This window comes from Seriola dumerili, unplaced genomic scaffold (assembly GCF_002260705.1).
Source record: "Seriola dumerili isolate Sdu_G_001 unplaced genomic scaffold, Sdu_1.0 BDQW01000068.1, whole genome shotgun sequence".
NCBI classification, from domain to species: Eukaryota; Metazoa; Chordata; class Actinopteri; order Carangiformes; family Carangidae; genus Seriola; species Seriola dumerili.
The window spans coordinates 14,356,606-14,379,667 of NW_019174323.1; the positions used below are offsets into that span (position 1 = coordinate 14,356,606).

At 43.2% G+C, this 23,062-nt stretch overlaps 1 protein-coding gene across 2 annotated transcripts in view; it reads left to right on the forward strand.

Annotated features, from left to right (window-relative positions):
* Window positions 1–23,062, forward strand: part of LOC111220430 (extracellular serine/threonine protein kinase FAM20C-like) — a 48,763-nt gene extending 25,701 nt beyond the window's left edge. For both annotated transcript variants that reach the window (XM_022743513.1, XM_022743512.1), the window contains 8 exons: window positions 14,225–14,317; window positions 17,866–17,981; window positions 18,658–18,838; window positions 19,184–19,293; window positions 19,448–19,529; window positions 20,126–20,185; window positions 20,432–20,582; window positions 21,251–23,062. In XM_022743513.1, coding sequence (XP_022599234.1) covers window positions 14,225–14,317; window positions 17,866–17,981; window positions 18,658–18,838; window positions 19,184–19,293; window positions 19,448–19,529; window positions 20,126–20,185; window positions 20,432–20,582; window positions 21,251–21,367 — 910 coding nt within the window. In that variant the 3' untranslated portion in view covers window positions 21,368–23,062. The remainder of the gene's footprint in view (window positions 1–14,224; window positions 14,318–17,865; window positions 17,982–18,657; window positions 18,839–19,183; window positions 19,294–19,447; window positions 19,530–20,125; window positions 20,186–20,431; window positions 20,583–21,250) is intronic.

A 23,062-nucleotide genomic window follows, 5' to 3' on the forward strand; every position in this document is an offset into this window, starting at 1 on the left:
TGAGGGGAGAAAAAAAAAAAAAAGGCACTTTGGGTTTGGGTTTCATCTCAGGCACTTATGTGTTTATGTTGGAGGGTTTCTCCTGTTCTCTGCCGCTTGCTTTAAACGGTTTTTATATTACATTTCATGTGGTCATGGCAAATATTTATTTTTGTGAGGCTGCAACTAATGATTACTTTCATTATCGAAACTGGTTTAAAATGTCCCTCACAGTTTTCTAGAGCCCAAGGTGAGATCTTCAGATTGTCTTGTTTTGTTTCGTCCGACCAACGATTCCAAAGTCCATTTTTATTTATATAGCGCCAATTCACAACAAAAGTTATTTCAAAGCACTTTCCAAATAGAGCAGGTCTAGACTTTCTCTTTATAATATTATTTACAGAGACCCAACAATTCCCACCAAGAGCAGCGCTAGGCGACAGTGGCGAGGAAAAACTTCCTTTTAAGAGGCAGAAACTTCGAGCAGAACCAGACTCGGGGTGGGCGGCCATCTGCCTTGACCGGCTACAGTTTATTTTAATGAACTAAGAAAAGTAACAAATTCTGACATTAAAGCAGCTGAACCATCAAACGTTTGTTCCTTTTGCTCGGAAAATGACTCGTTTTCCAAATTGTTGCCAATTGATTTTCTGTCCACCTCCTTTATATTTTATTAGGTAGATAAGGAAGTATGAGTTGTGGCCGTAATGTCAAAGACATGAGAATGTGTTGTATTGATGCCAGTACTGTAGGTGCATCCATCAAATAGAGGAACTTAATGTCAGATTTCACCCATGCTGGAGCTGCACAGGACTGAATTAGACCTCAGTAGTAATAAGGACATCAAGTTTTTCCAGACTGAGATCCAAATACGCACCTCCGACCCATGACATTGGGTATATCTGGACAGAAGTGATCAGCTTGTCAGCGAAAATCACATTTGATTAGGTAAAATGATGTATGTGATGAGTCATCAAAAATATTTAAAGCAAAAAAAAAAAAAAGAGGGATTTTTATATAAAAATACTCAAACTTATTTTTTGACATATTTTGCATAAAACAAGAGGCCGATGGGGCTCTCCAGTGGCTCACCTGGTAGAGCGCATACCAATAAGGCTTAGTCATAAGTGCAGTGGCCAGGGTTCGAGTCTGGCCCAAGGCCCTTCCTGTTTCACTGCGACTATCAGAATGAAAGAAAGAAATAACTTTTAAAAAAAACAAGAGACGAGCAATTAATGCAGTGACATGGCATTAAAATTTGGGCAGTTTTGGAAAAGAAATTGTCATGTTGGAGGCAGTTAAACTGTCAGACTGCAGCCAGTCTTCCTGCAATGCACAATAACCAGCTAACGAAGGATTATGATCTCATGAAGTTTTGAATATTCATTTACATTTTAATTGCAGGCTAGATGGACATAATCAAAGCAGCCTTACAAAAAAAAACACACAGATATCATGTCATGTGAGGAAATAATGTTACCCGAGCAACAAAGCATCCAGTGAGGACCTGACACATCCGCACTGTCAATACCCAGCTATAAAAGCAGGCTTCCCTCTGCACACTTGACTGCCTGAGGGGATGAGAGGGACAGAGGGAGAGAGAAAAGCAAGAAGAGAAGGTGAAACACGGAAATAAAGCGAGAGAAAGAGCGGCCATGACAGAGCTGTAAAGGAGCAGCTCTGTATGTAGTTACATTGAGGCCAGGGCCATAAGCTTTTGTTGCTGCACACTGGAGAGGAAAGCTCAGTGTAGGTGTGTGAGCTTACAGATGACAGAGAAAATTGTGGTGGAGTGTTTATTTTGGAGGAAGCACAGTCAGGTCGGATGGAAGATGAAGAGACTGACTTCTCTCTTTTTAGGATCACACTTTTTTTTCCAGTAATGAGAATCCCAATTCAATTATTCATCTTAAAAAATGTCATAATAAATATATTTAAAAGGGAAGAAATACATTTTCATAAAAAATATTTATCAAGCATCAAATAGCATAAGCATCTTGATAGAATTTTTTTTCTTCTCTTTGTTGGTTGACCTGACAGTGGCGTGCAAGGATTTTTTTTTTTTTTCATGAATATGGTGATGCTTTCCGTAGCTGACCTTTAACCCCGAGGCATCAGCCTGCATCTCATTATAGCAGACGATAGCAATCGCTTTCCTAACCCCACCCACCAAGCTGCGCACTTACATGGATGAGCTGCTCAATTCCAATTACACTGCGGTGATTGCAGTGCTGTCACAAAGGCCTACAAACACACACACACACACACACACACACACACACACACACACACACACAATATCACACACCGGAGGGAAAGAATGGCCGGCTATTGTTGACGCAAGGAGAATTCACAGAGGCTACATCAATCTTGTCATCAAAAATCAACATGCTTGTTAGTCTGTGTCTGTGTGTTTGTGTGTGTGTGTGTGTGTGTGTGTGTATGCACGGGCTTTCGGCTGTGGCTGTGTGTGCAGCTGGATTGTTGTTTGCGTGTGTTTAGAAATGAGATTCACCTTTTGGTCTGAGCGAGGTTTTACTGGACCGTGGGTCGATAGATCAATGTTGAGTGGAAGGCACACACTCAGCAGAGCCAGAATAGCTCTGGAAAGGCCACAGCAATCAGTCTTAGCCAAGCCTGTCCCCTAATCATCCAGTGGAGATTCTCATTCTGAATAGAGGCTATTTATAAACGGCACTTGAAGCACTTCCAATGAAGTCAAATATGCAGCAATTACAGATATGGATAATTGAATGTGATGATGCATTCACCGTCTCTCTTAAACTGTGATTGTTTATTGTGTGTCGCTGTTGTTAGATACTAGAGTATGAATGTTATAGCAGCAGGTCAGACTTTAAGTCACTCTCACAATACTCAGAGGCAGAGGGCAGCAGATATAATCTCAGTGCTTGAGTTAAACCTAAATGGGCAGAGCCAAAACCACAGATTGCTAGCTGGCGAGGCTGAATAGCAAATAAATAACCCTGATCGGAAATGGCTAGCATTCATCAAGCCAGTGGGGCTTCATAATGATATTGTAGCTACTTTCTCTCCACCATTTTGGTTTGACTAAACCAATTAAAGTGTTTCTGCCTCAGAGCAAAGCTTGTTTAACAAAAAAGTCTTCTTTACTGTATTTCCTTTTCAACTGCTATAAAAATCAGTCATCTGTAATTGTTATTATTGCAGCTGTAAATGTAATAGAATTTCATTTTAGAACATTGAGGAAATTTTGGTCGGTGGTTAGTGTTACAAATTGCAGAAAAAACAACAAATCCCATTAACTTTGCTCCATTTCAGCCTCATCTACTAGTTCTGTAGCCAAGCTAGCGGTGAGGCTCTGTGGTTGGGCAATGTTGTTCTGTGTGTTGGTCCACCACTTTGGTCCAGACTGAAATAAATATATGCTAATTAGTGCAAATTAAGACAGTGAACATATTAAACACTGTACCTCCTTAACATCAGCATGTTGGCTTTGTTGTTGTGAGCATGTTAGCATTTAGCTCTAAGCAGTGCTCTGCTTGCAGAGGTGCTTGCATGGTTTTCACAGATGGCAGGGCTCAGAACATTTTTGTTCAATACAGTCGCTAAATTACTTTTTAAGAATATCTTTAAAGTCTAAATGAAAGGTAAGTACAGTAGTAACTGTTTTCCTTAATAGAAATTGGTGGCTAAATTTGTCTTCAGTGCTAGCTATCAAGCTAGCTCTCACAAATACAGTATCTAGGATTTATTCAAACTGTATTATCTAATCCTCAACATCCCTCAACACATTTTTAAGCCCTGACAAAAAAAGATTGTGTTGAAAATGTATGTATCACAATACTCATTACACATTTCAAAGGCACAATTTAGTTCTATACATTTATAGTGCGCACATTTGTGCAGCATAATGTGATTATTTGGTCAATATGCGGCCCTGCGTGCTGCAATCCTGAGAAGCTTCGTGTGAGCCGACTGACGGTGGCACCGCTTCATTGATGTCGTTCGTTTGAAAGCTGAATGAATGGTGCAGATTAAGGATCATCTTTTATGCCGTATGGGGGAAATTCATCATCTCTCCTTCCCACTCACCGAGACACACACATGTGTAATCCACCTCTTCTTTAGAAATGGAGATTAGAAAACAGTTCAGTTGTCCTGTTTATATGGGAATTCAACGATGCGTGTTTACATTTCCGTTACGAGATTGAGTTCAAATCTTCCGCACGTTTTTATCATGTCTTCATGTTTTATTTCTTGGTTTGGTGCATGGAGAATGTGATTCTCCTTGTTGGAAACTTGAAATGAAAAAACTTGAAATATTTGAATTGCTAAGCAGAGACTTTTTCATCTCGCTATCCATTATCTATCAGAATGGACGACATTTACGAGCTTCTCTCATCTTAAACCTATCCTCCGTCCATCTGCGCCGCATCGTACTTGACTCTGAGGCATCATCCATCCATCCATCCATCCATCCATGTTTCATTCTGTCCATCCCTTTCACTTCACCTTCAAGGTGGAATGAATGGCGTTAGGCATTTCGCAATACTTAATTGTGTCCCCAAACTCAATTTTTAATCAAAGGCAGTTTAATTAACTTGGAGCCCTTCCTGATTTCCTGCTGGCTTTGATGCATTTGAAACAAAATAAGAAGTTATTGCATATTTCCTGTGAATATTTTCCAGCACTTGAAAGACGACTCGCTGGTCGTCTTCTGGTCCAGTCAAACCGCAAAAAACATCTCCCCCCCAAAAAAAGCATCAGGCCTGCAATGACTCAATTTTTTCTGAGTGGGAGATCCAAATAGAGAGGGAGATGGCGCTGGGCGGGAGGGGGGGAATGGACAGAAGGGAGTGGGCGTTCTTTTTTTTTTTTTTTTTTTTTCTAATAAAGAAAGACTTACGGAGACAGTAAGGAAGATAGAGGTGCGGAGATGAGAGGCAGTGCTGTATTAGGACATGTACTGTTGGGAAGAGGCATCCTGTACAGATAAGGAGATCGAGCTGGCTGTCAGAGGCAGCGGTATATCTGTCTCAGATTATGTTGAGATGATGGCTTCATCTTTATGGCCTGTTTATCTGCCCGGGATATTTACAGGATGACATGACAACAGCTCAGGCGGGAGGAGAGGAAGAGCAGGCTGCATGGAGCATTGTAGCTGCTGGGGATATTACTGTGTACTCTGCCTCTGTGTGTGTGTGTGTGTGCGTGTGTTTGTGTCTGTGTGTGTGTGTATGTTAACATGCTCGTGCCACTCCATGTTTAATGCAAAGAAAATAACAATGCAAATCCCTGCAGACTTAAACTAATCGTGCACACATTTCACCTCTCTGTCCCTCGTCTCTTGGCCGTCATCTGAAATGCCTCTCAATAACAATCTCGCTGAACATCTGTCTTCCAGCATCTCCCTCCTCCTCCTCCTCCTCCTCCTCCACTAGCTAACACTCTTCATGGTGTCTTGCCACACGCTAAACCTCTAATAGCTGTGTTTTGCTCAGTGATTTTCATTTAGGACTATTCTTTGCTAAAGCGCAGGCCTCTTTGAAGTGGCTCCAGTCTGTTGTGTTCTGAAGGCATTGGCTATTTATTCAGGATGGCTGCATTTACATGGTGCTGGCCCCGAGGACACTGAGGCTAAACTTAAAACAGGATGTAGTTTCTTTTTTTTTTTTTTTTTTTTTAAATCATCTCTATTGCATAATTCAGTATATTGACATTGTTTTTATTCATCCACATTGTGATGCATGTGAATCATGGTTATGTATGAATTGGTCTCAGGAGGAGGTTGTTTATAACATGAATACATAGCTGCTCCTCGTGGAGAATAGCTCATTTCTAGATAAGAGTCAGGCTGTAACGCTGGTTTTTGCAGTGTTGGGGTGTGTGTGTGTGTGTAGTATGTGTGTGTGTGTGTGTGTGTGTGTGTGTGTGTGTGTGTGTGTGTGTTTATACTTTCATCACTTGCCAGTATGTGTGTGTCTCTTCTTTTCTGTGTTGCCTACATATGCATATTTGTGGCTCTCTCCTCTTCACTCCATGTGTCTATCCTCATCTGTCTCTCCCAAAAATGTGTGTGTGCATGCACTTACCTATATGTGTGTGTGTGTGTGTGTGTGTGTGAGTGTGTGTGAGTGTATCAGTGTTGTCAAAGACAGAGAGAGTGAGGCAGGGAGAGAGAGCTTTGCTGGAAGGAAACAGCTGTCTCTCTGTATGTCAGGCCTGCGATCTGAAGAGGTAAGGGAGTAAAGGAGGAGGAGGAGGAGGAGGAGGAAGAGTGGCGCACTGCCTGGGGAGCTATGACAGCCATCACACTTAAAAATAAAAAATAAATAAAAATTTGCAACAACATACATAACCCAAGCCACACACAAAGTGACGACACACACACACACACACAGGCACACACACACACAGCTGGATCACGGTGTGAAGGTTATTTAGAGAGCCCTTGGGTGTTTGTGGTTCGCTAGTTAAAAACTTTTACTACCTGACGCATTATGTCTGCACACAACACACACTCTGACCTAATGGGGACCTGAGAGCTGAAGCTGATGTTTTCAGCAGTTGTGTCTTTGACTCTTTTCTTTTTGTCTTCTAACTGTCATTCAGTCGTCACTTAAAGCCTTTCAGAGAACCGAGCGTCTGAAGTCAAAGAAAGGAAGGAATATCCACCTTTTAAAGAAGAGACCACTTGATATGAAGCTTTCTTTCTTTTCTTTATTCTTTTTATTCTTTCTTTCTTTCCCTAAAGAGGAAAATTCATATGATATGAAATGTAAGGCTACTACATTTTCTTTCTTTCTTTTTCCCTCCTTCCTTCCTTCTGTCCTTTTTTTCTTTGGGTCTTTTTTTCTTTCCTTTCTTTCTTTCTTTCTTTCTTTCTTTCTTTCTTTCTTCATTTTTTCCTCAATCCCACCTTCTTTCCTTTCTTCTGACCTTCTTTCCATCTCTCCTTCTTTCTCTCCTTCTTTATTTTTCCTTCCTTGTCCTTTCTTCTTTCCTTCGGTCTGTTTTTCTGTCATGTTCTTGTCCTCTCATTCTTTGTTTTCTTACATCATTCTTTCCTTCCTCCTTTCATCCCTTCTTCCTTTACTTATTTGCTTCTTTCTTTTGTTCCTTCCTTCCTGTATTCTTTCTTTCTTTCTTTCTTGTCTCCCTTCTTCATTTCCATCCTCCTTTCTTTTGTTCTTTTATTCTTTTTTTTGTCTTGTCTTCTTTACTGTTTTGTCTGGTCTTTGTCTTTCCTTCCTTCTCTCCTCTTTCTCTCTTCCTGTCGTCATCTGTACGTCACCTCACTCACACTTACAAAATGTCATCCCCGTGTACGCCCACTGACACTCTCTCAAACAAAATAACCTGTCACACTTTCCCATTCGGGCGTCAGATCGCGGTGGCAGACATCAGATTAGAGCAGAGGGTCGTAGCGGCAAACACCAGTAAACACGGTCACGTATCGTGAGAGGAGAAACGCGCAGGTACGCCCGTCTCGTATGCTTGCAAAAGGCTTTTCTTTTCTTTCTTTTTTTCTCTCAATTTATCAAATGTCATTGCTCTAAAGGTCAGCCTTCACCCGCGTTATGCTTGAGATAAAACAGTGTACTGCTTCCTCTCATCTCCAGTTCCCCTATGGTGGAGATGGTGGGGGTGTTTTTGACCCATAGGTGGTATTCACTACTTACCCTCTCACGCATTTAAAGCTTACCTGCCTCCTCACAGCTCAACACCTCCCTCTTGAGGTTTAAAAAAAACTCTTTCAAGCTGTTACATCTCCTCTCTCTATGTGTGTGTGTGTGTGTGTGTGTGTGTGTGTGTGTGTGTGTGTGTGTGTGTGTGTGTGTGTGTGTGTGCGTGCACGGTACACTTTGATACTATGGGATTGTGTATGGGTGTATAGATATGTGTGTACATAGGTTGTGTTTGAGCGTGCACACACTTTGCCATGCCCGTGGGTTTGACAGATGATGTGTGACAAGTGTGTGGAGTCAGCCCTTTGGTGGGCACCCGCTGGGGATGGAAGATGCCCTTGTCCTTTTATATTTTACAGCATATCTTTTTACTCCTCCGCTCCGCTTCCTCTCTACTCTGCGGCCTACGACCATAGCTAAAGGCTTATGGTGATCGATTGGCAGTTTGACTTTGAAACTAGATAAAACATCCTCTCCGTACTACGCCCAAACGCACAGTGACACAGGGACACTTGGGGTTATTAAACATCACCTTGGATAAGATATTCACGCTTATTGTGAAGTCGAGGGAAACAGCATTTTAATGATGTTTCATTTCCGTAATTCAGCTCGGTTCCGGATGAAACAGAAGATACGAGAGCGCGAGCGAGCAGCGTTCAGAAGTGGGAGAAAATAAAGCCCACACCCACAGTATGTTCATCTGTGTGGAAGGAATTCACAGTGAAATGCTTTGTGCATAATGTTGAGCTGTCACAACTTCTGGGTTCTTCGTGATGAATGACTTGGAGCCACTGGGATGCAACTTTGATGTCTTAAAAAAGGGAAACAAGGATTTGGGCTGCAAGCACCCAGAAATGCTCAAGTGAAATTTTATATCCAGGATAAGTCAGTGGAGGAGATACTAAAAAAGAGACAAAGGTTTTATGTGTCACAGCTGGCCAGTTAAACAAGACACCTCAATGTTCACGTAGAATTTAGTTTACACATCATGAGGAGTGCTTCTCATTCTGTGAAAAGAATTAAATCATTTCTCCCGTGACTTGGAAGGGAGCCATTAAAATCTGTCAAAGTCACAGTTTTAGACTGGAGACTACACATTTATAAGAGAAAGTTTGCCTCTCCAGCTGGGGCGTGGAGTTCAAAAGAAGAGGGTATTTACCAGGCGGTGGAAGCGTAATAAAAACATGCTATCAAATTGCATTATGTGAGATGTAGGACCCGGGAAGGTTGAGCTTTGTAAGCGACTAAAAAGTTGTCATATCTCGGCCTCTGCTGCTTCGAGCTCTTTGAGCCTCCCAGCTTTGTGAAAGAGCAGCGCTCCTCGTCTGCAGCGGTGCGGCCGCTCCGTGATGGTTTCAGTGCCATCGCAGGGACGTGACATCTAATGTGCAGCTTTTACTGTACTGAACTCCTGCTGCTGTGTAGGAGTGTGCATGGCAGTTTCCACCGATCACCCGAAAGCAAAGAGAAGCGAGCGGATTCTGCTTGAACAAACACAGTAAATCTGATCAGTGTGTTTTATTTTGCAGCTTCAGGTAAAATATCTTTTTTCCCCACTTGATGTCAATACCAGGGCGAAAGGAAATGCCTCAAACTTATTTTCCCCTCCTTCCTCTCTCTCTCTCTCCCGCTGGCGTTGCAGAGGTCGGCTGTGTGCTGTATGTGCACAGGTAGATTTTCCAGATGCAGTGCTCTCATTCACCTATATATTCTCACACTGCTGTGTGTTTGCCGCTGTAGACCTCCGCTGCCCCGGTGGTTGCCGGGGGCCCCTCGGAGCGGGAAGCGGAGCCAAGAAACTGTCTGGCCACCCCAGTGTAAACTATGTGTTTACAGCGGGGGCCAGGGTCACTGTGGGCACGCTCGGCTCAGTACATCTCACCTGCTGCCGATGATAAAGGATCTGATGTCGGTGCAGACAGACGGCTGTAGTGGCGCCACCGAATCTCCTTAAAAAAAAATATATATATATATTTATATATACTGCTTCTTCTGTACTTACAGGACAGCGTTTGGCAGTTCCACTGTGTCTCACCGAGGAGGGAAAGAAATGTATGCTTCTTCTGGCAGCTTGCTCTACTTATCATTCAGCATAAATCCGCTGTGGATTTGTAAATATTTTAAAGGTTAAGCTCAACCAGGCAGTCCAAAGTGAAAGGGACGAGAAGCTGTTGAGCAACCAGCATCTCTGCCCTCCTGTCTGTTTTCTCTGAGCTTAGTGCGTACTGTGTACTCAAACATTTATAGACTTTATTATGTGGTCATGCATTTATGTATGCTCCCTCTGCCTTACATTGACAGCGCAGCTTCCTCGTAACAACATGCCCCTAATGGTTTGCTTGATCACAACATGCTCAGATTTGCCTGAACACAGGTGCTGCTGTTGGAGGATTCAAACATAATGTAGTGTAATGCCTAACAGCTGCATGATCGTTTAGTTCAAAGAACACAAAGAGACATCTACTGTGGTTTGTCCCCGGTCCTTCCCTCGGTTTCACTGCAGTGCAGTGCCTTTGTCACATTGATCTCCTCTCCTTACCTTGTTTCTTCCTCTCTTCCCTCCTTTTACTTGTTCTCTCTCTCGGTCAGCGTTGGGGTGAGGGAGGCAGGAGGAGGGGTGGGGGTGGTGTGGGGGGCGCGTCATGCCATGCTCTAAATAACTTTATTGACATTTCAATTGGATGTGGATCACGGTAATTATCCAGCCTTCCTGCTTCCTGGCTGGCATTCAGCGAGAGGAGAGCCACATCTCAAGTCGGGCCACGGGCGCAGAAATTTCCCTCGGATGCAAACACGAGCTTTTTATTCACATCGTCACGTCATCATTCACCTTCTTATGGAGGAGCGGTGACTCGTGCACATGTAACACTTTTCACTGATGTGTTTCGGTGTGTGTCGAAGCTCAGGAAAAGGCTCATGAATAGAAGCAGCTTATTGTGGTATTTTCCCCTATAGAGACAGCGATGTAGTAGGGCTATGCGAGGTATGCTTGTGGATTTCTTTAAGGCTGAATGACCATGAATCATTGCACCAGAATGTTTGCTCATGCTTATCCCTCGAGAAGCCTCCATGACTCCTGTACGGTCCGCACGGTCAGGGAATACCGGCAAGTAGAGACCTCACTATCAGACATTTTGTCTGCACAGTTTTTTCTCCCGTGAACTTAATTAGATTGTCTTTCTTTACGATATTAGATCATCTCAGGAATGTTGGAAATCTACTTTCTTGCTCAGATGTTGAGGGATGGGTTTCACAAGAACGTACTAAATCGTTTGTTGACGCTGAAACGTCTCCTAAATGTGTTTTTCTGCTCGATGGCAGCTCATCTGTTACATCATCCTCTGGGTTTGAGCTGTTTTTTTTCTCCCATGCAATCCTATTGTCAAACGAATAATCTGACATTTTGAGGAATATCCTCATGCACTTTCTTGCTGAGAGTTAGATGAGAGGGTTGATACCACTCTTGTTGTCTGTCTGTTAAATCTGAAGCTGGAGCCAGTAACAGGCAGTTATGGCTCCGTCTGATGGTGACGAAATACCAGCACCCCTAAAGACACCACCACCTAACACGACATTACATTCATTCAAAGTTCATCAATTAGCTTGAGAACGTCAGATCAACGTTAGTCACCAGTTTTTCTGATTGAAGTATCACTGCATCAGTGTCGGTGTTTTCATGCTGTAAATATGCAGAAAAGATCTCAGACTAAAAGTTCATCAATTTAGAAAAACTTTCTGTTTTTATTTAAACAAAAACAACCCACAGGTGTTTTTACTCTTCAGAGTTTGTATGTTTTAAACAGACAGGATAAAAGGTATTCATCAGTGAGCTTCAGGGTTGCCGGTGAACAGATTTCAGATTTTGTTACCTTTGGCCAGAGCTAGGCTAGCTGTTTCCCGCTGTTTCCTATCCTGATGCTAAGCTAAGCTAACCAGCTGCAAGCATTTACTTTCTATTTATCCTGGAGACATGAGAGTGGTATCGATCTTCTCCTCTCATTCTTGGCAAATAAGTGCATCTCTGTACTTGCCGTCACCCAGCCATTGTTGGACAGAAAAACACAAACGTTTTTTTAGTCTTTCACACTGTTCCACCATCATTGAATTTCAGCTTTAATCCTTCCACCTCACACTCACTTCACTTCCCCGAAGTTCACCCCAAACTTTTATATATCACGGTCTCTAAAAGACATCACTGATTTATTCATCCGAGACTAATTTTCCTGACATTTGGCGGGAAATAAATTCAGGGCCTGACTTTGCACAACTGTCCCCATCAATAAGACAGTCGTAGTCACTTCGTACGCCGGACTGAATGATATTGTCTTGTTGTGGTGCTGAGCAGCGCCGGTGTAAATAGACACCGCTCTCCGCTTTCAAAGTCAGTATCATTTTTCCTTGATGTAGAGCGAGAGCTGTGTCCCTGAAGCGAGGCTATCCAGGAGAAGAGAGCGATACAATCAACAGACAGCGCGAGGCCTTTACTGGCAGAGCCTCGACAGCCGCTCGGGAGTGAGGGATGAGCAGGAGAGAGGAGAGGAAAGAGGCTGAGAGACATAAAAAGAAGGAATAGTTTATGTCCCAAGTTTAAGTCTGTGACATCCTGGATATGTTAATTTTTGATGCTGATCATTGCAGCCTGCAGCAGAAACGGGTACTAAATACCTTTTTGATGAGCTCTTAACCGTTTTCAAAGCTGTTTTTAATACAGAATTGATCACCCTTATCATACTTTTCCGCGTACTTTGGTCAAACTTGGCCGCCCATTTGTACGTGGCTGTCTGTCAAGAGCTTGCAGCGAGATGGAGGATAGAGAAAAAGATTTGGGGAAAGAGAGAGAGAACTGGAGTGATAAAGAGAGGAGGAAATAGAGGAATTTTTAGTGGATGAGTGTGTTTCTGGGCTCCGTGTTGGGTTAGTTAATGACTGGTGCAAATGTCAGCCACACAGCTGTGGAGTTACAATCAGCCAGCCAGCTGAGGAAGGGAGTGAAGGATGGAAAGGAGAGAGAGAGAGAGAGAAAGAGAGAGTGAGGCAGACAGATATAAAGTATTAAGCTGTGGACGCACAGAGAGAGAGAGAGAGAAGAAAAGAATAAAAGCAGAGAAAACAGTTCTGCGCGAGGGAAGAGGGAGAAGCAGAGGAGGTGAGATAGAGGATTTGAGCGAAATAAACAGTGAGAGGCATCCGGAGGGAATAGAGAGAGAAGTAGAGACAGAGAAGTTGCCAAGATAGTTTCCATTCTTCTCATCCTCCCTCAACTAGCTGAAACAGAAATGGCAGAGGCTGCAGTCCAAATCATTACACGCCGCCTTCCTGGAAAGTATTTGCTGTTGTCAATAAAAAAATTTTTTTAAAAAAAGCAAGAAAGGCAGCGAGGATAAAAGGAAAAATGACTAAAATATGCAGCTCTTCTGTAGAAAAGATTGCAAGTTGATGATGGACTGCTCGTATTTCTCAGAGACATTTACATATTTTGAAATACGCAGCACCTTCTGAGGGAGTCTTTTCACCTCCCGCTTCCTTTGACTTTGCCTTATTTTTTTATTTTTTATTTTTTACCCCAGCCGTCCTGTCTGTGCTGCCCCGTCCTGGCCCATGTTCCATCAGCTCTGGGATTTAAGCCTTTAAGAGCCTCTTTTCCCTCCAGTAAGAGCTTTAAGGCAGAATGTGTGTGAAAAGCAGTTTTTTTTTTTTTGGGGGAAGGATCAGAGCCGGACAGAAATAGGTGCAGATCGGGGAACAGGAGTGGATGCTTGAGGAGGAGGAAGTCTCCGACCTTGAATTGTCCCTCGCTCTCTCCATGTTTGCCCCACAAAAACACCCACAGTAACTCTGACCAAGGCCTTTTTTTTTTTTTTTTTGCGAGGCAAGGACACAAGTTTATTGTGTCTTGGCTATTGCTCACAACTGCTGTTCACAGTATTAGGTACACAGGCGTAAAGCTGCAGTGTTTTATCACTGCCTGGGCTGCTGTGGTTTGGAGACTTCCTTGGAAATGTGTTGAAAAGTTGCGCTGATTTGAGTCACAGTGCAGCAAATATCAGTGTGTGTTTACAGGATTAATGAACTCCTGTTAGTACGAACGTCGCTGCTCTATTTATTACATTAAATCAGTTTTTAAGTAACTATAGATGAAATGACAAATGCTCGCTCGTGTCAGGTGAAATGTTTCTGGTTTACTTCGTCTTTTTTATGAAAGTAATTTGAATATTTCTGCTCATCTTGTAATTCATTGTAATTCACAGTGTAATTTATTGTACCCTACATATGCACATCTCCACTTTACTTATGCACACCCTCACTTTACATACCTGTACAGCACACACTTGCACTTTAACTGCTCTTTTGCACTTCTGGTTAGATACTAACTGCATTTCGTTGTCTTAGTACGTGTACTCTGTGCAATGACAATAAAGTTGAATCTAATCTAATCTAATCTAATCTACTTTTTCATGTTCTATAGCCCAAATAATCAATAATGAAAACAATCATTTTAATGTGTGGTGTTGTGAGGTTAACACTGAGCCTTTGCGCTGTAGTTATACGTGACCTTTGTCCTTGTGTCCACGCAGGCAGACGCGGGAGCAGGAGACGCCTCCGGACTTCTTCTATTTCTCTGACTTTGAGAGACACAACGCTGAGATCGCTGCCTTCCACCTGGACAGGTAGGTGTTCAGGCGATGCGTGTGAGAGAGCGTGTAGTGCAGCGCCGAGGGTCTAATGACGAGGATTTGACACAAGCCGGAAGCTGAATAATAGTTGAACCAAAATAAAGTAGTAATTTTAGTTCAACTAAAGTATTATTAAATTACAGGTTATGAAAAGATTAATACCCTCAGGCAGCAAGTGGAGGTCACAAACATTTTCAATTCAATGAGAAAAAAAAAGAAAAGAAAAAGCTGATGAATCAACTCTATGACTCCTTCATGTCCAAATACTTCTCTCCCTCCTCGGGGGGTGGCAGCATCCTGCAGGTTTTCGTTCCTCCCTGATTGCTAATTTGCCTTCCTAGTGTCAGCTCATTAACCACCCAGGCGGACCAAACAACCCCGGAGAACAGCAGACCTGAGGGGCCTCTGTTTTCACAATAAAGCTTGTCTGTGACTGTAAGGTCCCCTCAAGTCCAGCATTACTGATCCAGTGTACGTGTGCAGGCACACCCACTTCTCTTCAATGCCCAGACGCCTTCCGTGTGCTCTGCGTGTTTACTTGTACGTTTGCTTCTCCTTTTCACCGCTGCCGTCCTTCAGAAGCTCATCTTTCTTTCGAGCACAGTGAGTGGTGTGAGCCGGGGCCCCGTACAGTAGAGGCTGCGAGCTCTGAGAGGCCATGAGTCATAGAGAATGAATGCTTCCCTCCCGCAGCCAGCATCTGACTGAACAATGACTGCAGCCTCCTTGCTTAGCTAACCAGCGTGCTCTCTGACTTCACTGCCTTTACAAGGCTAACACTTCATGGCCAGCCTGCCGGGCCTGCCTGCTGGAGAGACTTTAATGAAAAGAGAAAACCTCGTGAGGCTCTCTGATCGACGAGAGAGAGAGAGAGAGAGAGAGAGAGAGAGAGAGAGAGAGAGAGAGAGAGAGAGAGAGTTTCAGCGGCGGTGTTGCTTTGAAGTCAAGCTGATGTCACTGTGGCTGTACGTAATTATGAGCATGGGGATCGTGTTGTGCTGTGAATGCTGGTGACACAAGATGATACTGAGGTCAAACACACACACTCATGTCCACTCACATTCAGTATACACACACACATACACACACACACACACACATATGGGCCCACAGAGGTTAGTGATGTTGAATCTGCTTTGCCTTCAGGCACAATGACACAGTTCAGCAGCAATTGCATTAGCAGCAGCTTTCTACACCAGTCTGCTACACATCTGGGCCTCCTCTACACACACACACACACACACACACACACACACACACACACACATATGAAAATACGCTCACACACTCCCGGCATATGTGTGGGTTAAGGGGAAGAGGAGGAAACCAAAGGCATGAAAGGCCCTGTGCCCATTCTAAATATAAGCCAGGCAGGGTTTGCCAAAAGCAGCGCTTTATTTTTTTCCCTTATTTTGTCTGTTCTAAATTAGAGCCTGGCTACAGAGCTGCTGCCGCTGCTGCTGCCGCTGCTGCTGCTGCTGGTCCACAGGCTACACTGCCTCCCAGGGGGCCCACAGACACACTCAGGCTCTTTTTAAAGCAGCACTTGCACAGGCGTGTGCACACGTACCCACACAGAGACACTGTATTTTATTATATAGGCTACACCGCTTTAAGCTTCATTAATTATATGATTAGATTTAAATGGGAAGTGCACTTGGCATCGCTGCATTAGGTAGTCAGCAGATATAAAGACAATACAAGGCACAATATGACCTTAAAATATTAAACCATATAGCTCCATATTCATGAGAGCCACTGGGATCTTTTGCATTTTTCAGCTGGGAATATGTGAATGTGATGATTCCCACTTTTGTTTGATGCACAGGCATTTCAATCCCACCCTGAATATAACCCAAGCGTAACATGGGCATCATGGGAATAAGGTTTATCAAGGGGGTAAAACTAGAAGAAGAAAAAAAAAAGCATGAGTGCTGAAGGAAACTGAAGCCAGCTCTAGCTGTTCCCTTTAGCATGGCACCGGGCCCAGGCCCAGCAGGCCCAACATTGCTGTACAGCGCTTCTTCCTGTGTCCTTCTGTCTGTTTGACAGCTAGGAGGACTCAGACATGACTGTGTGCGTCTGTCTCACTCCACCCACCAGCACGCTACTTGATGGCATCATTTGTACAAGAGGCTCTCGATTAATGGCTGTCTCTCTCTCTCTCTCTCTCTCTCTCTCTCTCTCTCTCTCTATTTTTTTTCTTTTCTCTTTCTACTTGTTTCCACCTGGTTTTCCCACGTCTCGCTACCTCTTTTCCTGCCCCCATCTTTAATCTCAGCCTCTCTTCCTGTGTCTCTCTGCCCTCAGGCCTTGGCCATTAGATGCTGTCAGGGGCATCAATTTTTAAAGAGCCTGTGCTGATGTTGTAGCTGGATGGTATTGACGGCGGTGGGCTACACATGCATAAAATAGGCGTGTGGCACGCACACAGGGAGACAGACACACCATCTTTCAGTAAAAAAAAAAAAGAGACAGCTTTCCTTAACCTTTTTTTTAATCTGTCAACACTCACATACATGAACACATTAAACATTAAAATAATGCAATGACACAAAATGACAGAGGAGGTGGAGCGTTGATATGAATTTCCAGGTTGAGTGGGAATTTACATGGTGAAGGGGCATTAAACCAGTGAGGAAGTTAAAATGTGTCACAGCCACATACAAACCGCTGCAAGGTTTACCACCATGTGGTGTGACTGTCAGGTCATTATTTATGTCACAGTGCCCCCTGTTGTCAGTGACATTCAATTACATGAGTACATTATTTCTGCTTCGACGTAGGTACTTTGCCCCGGTGGCCTGATGGATGAGGCGGGATTGTGGGATTGAGTCTGATTTCAGGTCACATCTTGTTTTCCTACTAAACAAAAAGCTCGTTGACAGTTGTTCAGGACGTGTGACGCTCTTAAAAACTTTCTAACGTTCTCCTGAAGTGTAAAACAAAGAAACCTTCATAGTTATTATGAGCCAATAATTATAAAACCACATTTGGCATTATGGCCTGTTTTCACTACGACTTTTAAAGCTACCATGGTTTTGTTACAAATGTGGACAAACACTTAAAACAAACCTTTTTTTATATTCATGACTTTTTTTCACCCGTATTTCTCTGTGTTGTGGAATATTGTCCCCATTAAAAATTTGCCAAATTAGCTATGAGCAGTTCCTGTTTGCAATGCACGCCAAGGTTCTTGGTCGTCTGTTTTGTTTAGTTCAGACTTGACCAAGATATGACTCCCAAGAAAAGAGTGTGTATTTTGATTGGGTTAAAGTCGCTTCATTTCCCCCGTGAGCTGTGTGTCGCAGATACTCCTGCAACAGCTGGCGTTGCTGGCGAGCGGCCCAAATCAGCAGGCCATACTACTATAACTAACTTCCCGTGGTTTAGAGTATCTTTGCCTCACGTCTCTCTCTCCGAGCTCCCCCTTCACTTCAAACTGTGAGACACGCCTCCCCAAAGGAGCCTCGCAGTGTGAAAACATCTGCTCTGTTGTGAAGGCAGAGCTTAACCCCTGAGTATTTGTCTCTGTCCTGCAGGATCCTGGACTTCCGTCGCGTACCTCCCGTGGCCGGCAGGCTGGTCAACATGACAAAGGAGATCAGAGACGTAACACGAGACAAAAAGCTCTGGAGGACCTTCTTCATTTCGCCAGGTACACCACGGGCAGGGTTTCCAGGTTTTCAGAGAAAACTTTCACCAAGACGCCCTGACACTGGTTTTGCTGACACCCACAGAAAAAACAACATGCTGCACAAATTTATACCAGATCTTTGTGCAGCACAACGCAGGGGGAAACACACTGTTCTACAGCCATCAACTGAATGTGACAATCTCAGAAGGAAAACAATAATAAAACGACCTCGGCACAATTTCTTCAACACGCAGAAAGTTACAGCCCCGCGAAACTGAAGGGTTTCCTCCATAATGTGGAGCAAAGCGAGTTCTGTGCCCTGAATTACTGGGTTATTCATTTGCATGGGATTAGTATTATCAGGGGACTTTAGCTCGCACCAAAGCACGACAGTTAATTAGCGATGCAACTTTTTACTTTATATATTATACACATGGAGAATTCTCTTAGGATTAAAATTACTGACAATCTCAGCAATTAATACGAGTCCCCTGAACGTCCCCAGGTAATTTTAATCTTGTACAAAGTGGGCATTAAATATATGTGGTGTGCATCCCTAAAGGGCAGAGAGAGTGTAGTCACATTTGAAATATTTAACACTGAGTAGCATAATAGAATATATACATATATATACTGTATATTCCCAATGGTTCAACAAAACAGAAACAACAGTGTGTGTTCTTTCTTTGCTTCTCAGCCAACAACGTGTGTTTCTACGGAGAGTGTTCATACTACTGCTCCACTGAGCACGCTCTGTGTGGTAAACCAGACCAGATAGAAGGATCCCTGGCCGCTTTCCTCCCGGACCTGGCCCTCGCCAAGCGCAAGACCTGGAGGAACCCGTGGCGACGCTCCTACCACAAACGCAAGAAGGCAGAGTAAGAGATCTTTCCCGCACAGCGATCTGAGGGTATTTATGACACTCACTGTCAGTTCGCAGTGGCAATAACTCATGAGAGCTGAGCAAGAGATCTGTGATGTGTAAGGTTTTCTGTACACCATGTGTCGCAGCTGACCTACATTCAAATACAGAACAACAGGCTGTGCACATCCTTCCACGCAAGGAAGCACTTCATTGCAAACTTGTCACGATTTTAAAAAACTTGTTTCCCCAAATTCATCACAGCACAAAAATAATTAGGGAGAAACAAGGGGAAACAGATTGTCTTTGCAGAGCAGATGCATAAATTCCAGCAGATTTAAAAAATATAATAAATCTTCAGATGGGAGGTGGACCCGGACTACTGCGAGGAGGTCAAACAGACTCCACCGTATGACAGTGGGACGCGACTGCTGGACATCATGGACATGACCATCTTTGACTTCCTCATGGGTGAGTCCGCTTTTCTCACACTGTTGAACTACAGATGGATGCATGCTGGGAATTTCCTCTGTTACTGAGCAGCTGGTGTATCCAGGATGTAGTCGTATAAGTATCCACACTACTTTTACACTCTCCTGAATTGTTTACATCTATTCCAACACAGGGAACATGGATCGTCACCATTATGAGACGTTTGAAAAGTTTGGAAATGAGACCTTCATCATCCATCTGGACAACGGCAGAGGGTGAGCCGCAGCTCGTCGTACCGTTTGTCGTTCAGGATTCTGCAGCTTTCGTGCTTTTACTTTACGGTTTAGCTTCAGTGTATTTGCACATCTATATTAATAACAAGATAGAAGTGCATTACAAAAACAAGCAGGTGTCATGAACATAATGAGCTAATTAAATGAGTATCTCCTGAAGAGTGATGCTGACTGGCATAAAAACTCAATAACCTTAATGTGTTGGGTTGAGTTATAGATGCAGTGGGAATGAATGGAGGCTTTAAAACACTTCAGCATTGACCTTTAATGCATTACAGATATAACTCATAAACTGTAAACGTAATGAGCTTAACAGTTGATCAGTGTGTAATACAATAATGCAATTTTTTATGATTATACAAGCATAAGATTATGCATGTATTAATACATGAACAATATATGTAGTACACAGGTGAGCATCAAGACAACAGACGTGTGTAAGCTGCTGCAGAACGTTCACACTAATCAAAAACCTGACGCCATAAAAGCTGCAGACAAACAGAAGCTTGTACGACAGCGCAGGGAAAATGAAACACTCGTCTGTGAATCACAATCGATGTTTCTGTTTTTCATTCTAGCTTTGGAAAGCACTCCCACGACGAGATGTCCATCCTGGTGCCACTGACTCAGTGCTGCAGGTGAGGCTTTCATGCAGCTCGATTAGAACGGTGTGATGGCATTTTTGATCCCAAGGGACAAAAAAGAGATAAAGATAATCTTTGTTAAGCTACTAAATTTTCTAATTGCCCAAAACATTATCTTGCTACAGTTACACAAGCAGGATTCTGATGAGATTTGCTGCATTCACACGATCAGTTTTGGATACAGCTGCGTGTGAGGCAGCGCTGACGCTCCTCTCGCCCCCGCTGCTTTTCTTTCTGCAGGGTCAGGAAGTCGACCCACTTGCGTCTGCAGCTGCTGGCTAAGGAAGAATACAAGCTGTCCATGCTCATGGCAGAATCGCTGGTGAGGGACCGCCTCAGTCCCATCCTCATCCAGCCACACCTGGACGCCATGGACCGACGACTACGCCAGGTCACTACTTCATTTTATCATGGTGCTTGTGCAATGTGCAATGTTTTGCTTTTCTATCTTTTTTACTTAAATCGTTAGATTAGAGATGAAACAATAAGTCAGTCAACCGATTAATCAATCTGCAGAAGATCAATTGGCCGGTATCTGATCTTCTTAGTCCTCTCTGACAGTAAACTGAACATCTTCGGGCTCTGTGTGAATTGACATTTTTAAGATTAAACAATCAATCAATTTATCAGGAATCATGAACATAATTGGCAGATAAATTGATAGTGAAAATCATTGTCTGTTGAGCCATACTGCGCTTAGCCTGTTAGCTTAGCTTAGCATAAAGACAGGAACCAGGGGGAAACAGTTAGCTCTGTCCAGAAGTGACAAAATTCACCTACCAGCACCTCTGAACACAAACTGACCTTTTTACACTCCAGTTTTTATACAAACTAAACACACAAGATCTAATGTGTTAGTGAGGTGGTTTTTGTTGGACAGAGCTAAGCTAGCCATTTCCCCAGTTTCCAGTCTAAGCTAAGCTAACTGTCTGCTCTGAGAGTAATATCAGTCTTCTCAATGAAACTGCCACTCAGTGTGTCTCTTTAAGAGGCCGTTAAAGGCTTGGACTCGACCTCTGATGTTGACAAACAGTTAAATCTCTGGTCTTGTGACACCAGGTGCTGAATGTGCTGTCAGAATGCGTTGAAAAGGAGGGCTACAGTTATGTGGTGGAGGACGACCTCCAGGCGGACCGAGGGACAGACCACGTTCACACCGGCCCACGACGGAGGTAGCTGTCTGGGGGCGCTGGCAGCTGGATAGGACTGAATCCCTGGAGATAAGAGGCTGGACTGAGCAGATCCAGTCTTTCTTTTAAAACTGAACTGGCACAGATGAGCTCCATCTGTAGCGAATTCCCCAGAGGGCTTGATTTTCGCTGAACTTACAGGGAAGCCCACCTGCCTGAGGTAAATATAAGCTGTCTGGAAGTGGAAGCCTGCTGGATAGGGCTGGACTTTGACAAACAGTGCAGTGACTTTAACTGCGCTGACGCTCCAGATGCAGGTGATGTCGAAGACTTCTGGCCCAGACAGAACTGAACCACCCCCGCATCACCTAGACTCCTTAAAATATCCAACCCTGACTCTAGTGTAGGATAGTATCACCACAGCTGACCCAAACACCCACCGACCCACCGCAGCATTACCAAACCATGAAAGTCTCGCAAGAGACGCCTTCTCTCTGTCTCGTTCAGGACCCTTTTTTGAATTCAGTGAATTCTGAGGGACTTGTAAAGAATCTCCCGACCCTCCCCCTCCGCTCTCTTCACAAGCTGAATTATGTGTTTCTACGTATTGTTGGTATTCCAAGTGTTTCGGTTGAACATTCACAGTGGAGGAGGAGGTGGAGGCTGACTTCCTGTTGTCTTAATTATCGAAATAATGTTCTGAGTTTTGCTGCAAAATGTTTTATTGCATTGTGTCTTTTTTTTTTTTTTTAAATAAATTTTATTTCTGCTGAGCTGTTTCAGCTTCTACCATCGGTATTCAGAATGGAAATATGTGATTGGAGTGCAGGTTTACTCCTGGATTTGTCCATTAATTTTGCCCATAAATGTCCTTGAGAGAGTATTTATTAAAATTCATATTTATTGTTTGAGATGAATACTAACACAGCACCATTTTTTTTTTCTGTTAAAAACAACTATGGAAATTCACATCACAGAGGTGTACTTCTTCATTTGTCCAAAAGAGGGCAAACTGAGCATGTGCAAAAGTAGCTGCCAGGTCCGTGCCTCTCAGTAAAACGAACCATCTCCATATTTCACCCCTTTTTAAGCTTTTAATTGGTTTACAGCCAACACAAGTATTGGTAAGATTCAGATGAGCAACTCTGTGCCTCTGTTTACAACATTTAACCAACTACTGTTTTTATTTCAGTCTTTCAATGCAACGGATATGAGGTTTAAGTTTATGGTACCAAGAGCCAAATGTGACACTAATAGTTTTATATTATTGTTTCTTTGTAATATATTTGATGTCCAGATGTTGCTGTTGTGGAAAGATTATTTTTCAGGATGTATATTTCATTCATCACCAACAGCTGTTAGCTTAAACTGTTGGTGTCAGCGATTCAGTCACTGGCTGAAAGTTAATATATACAGTAGGAAAAATCTAGTGCCTGTGCAATGATAGAAATACTTGAATGTCTGGTTTCATAGCAGAAAGGTTTGAACTTCTCCCAGGTACGAGCTATAAATAAGATGCGGAGGTCTACATATATATGTGTGTGCTGACTCCATCTGTTTCCATAAGGGTTTTATTATGCAGTCTAAGTTTCCATAGTCCTGTATCAGGTCAGTACAGTGTGTATGGACGTATGGGTGGATCCATGGAGAAACATTAGATGATGTGTTCTTGAGGTGAAAATGCTTCTTTTTTTTATATCAACTCATTGTTTCTGTGGATTTTATTGTTCATTTCTTTGCA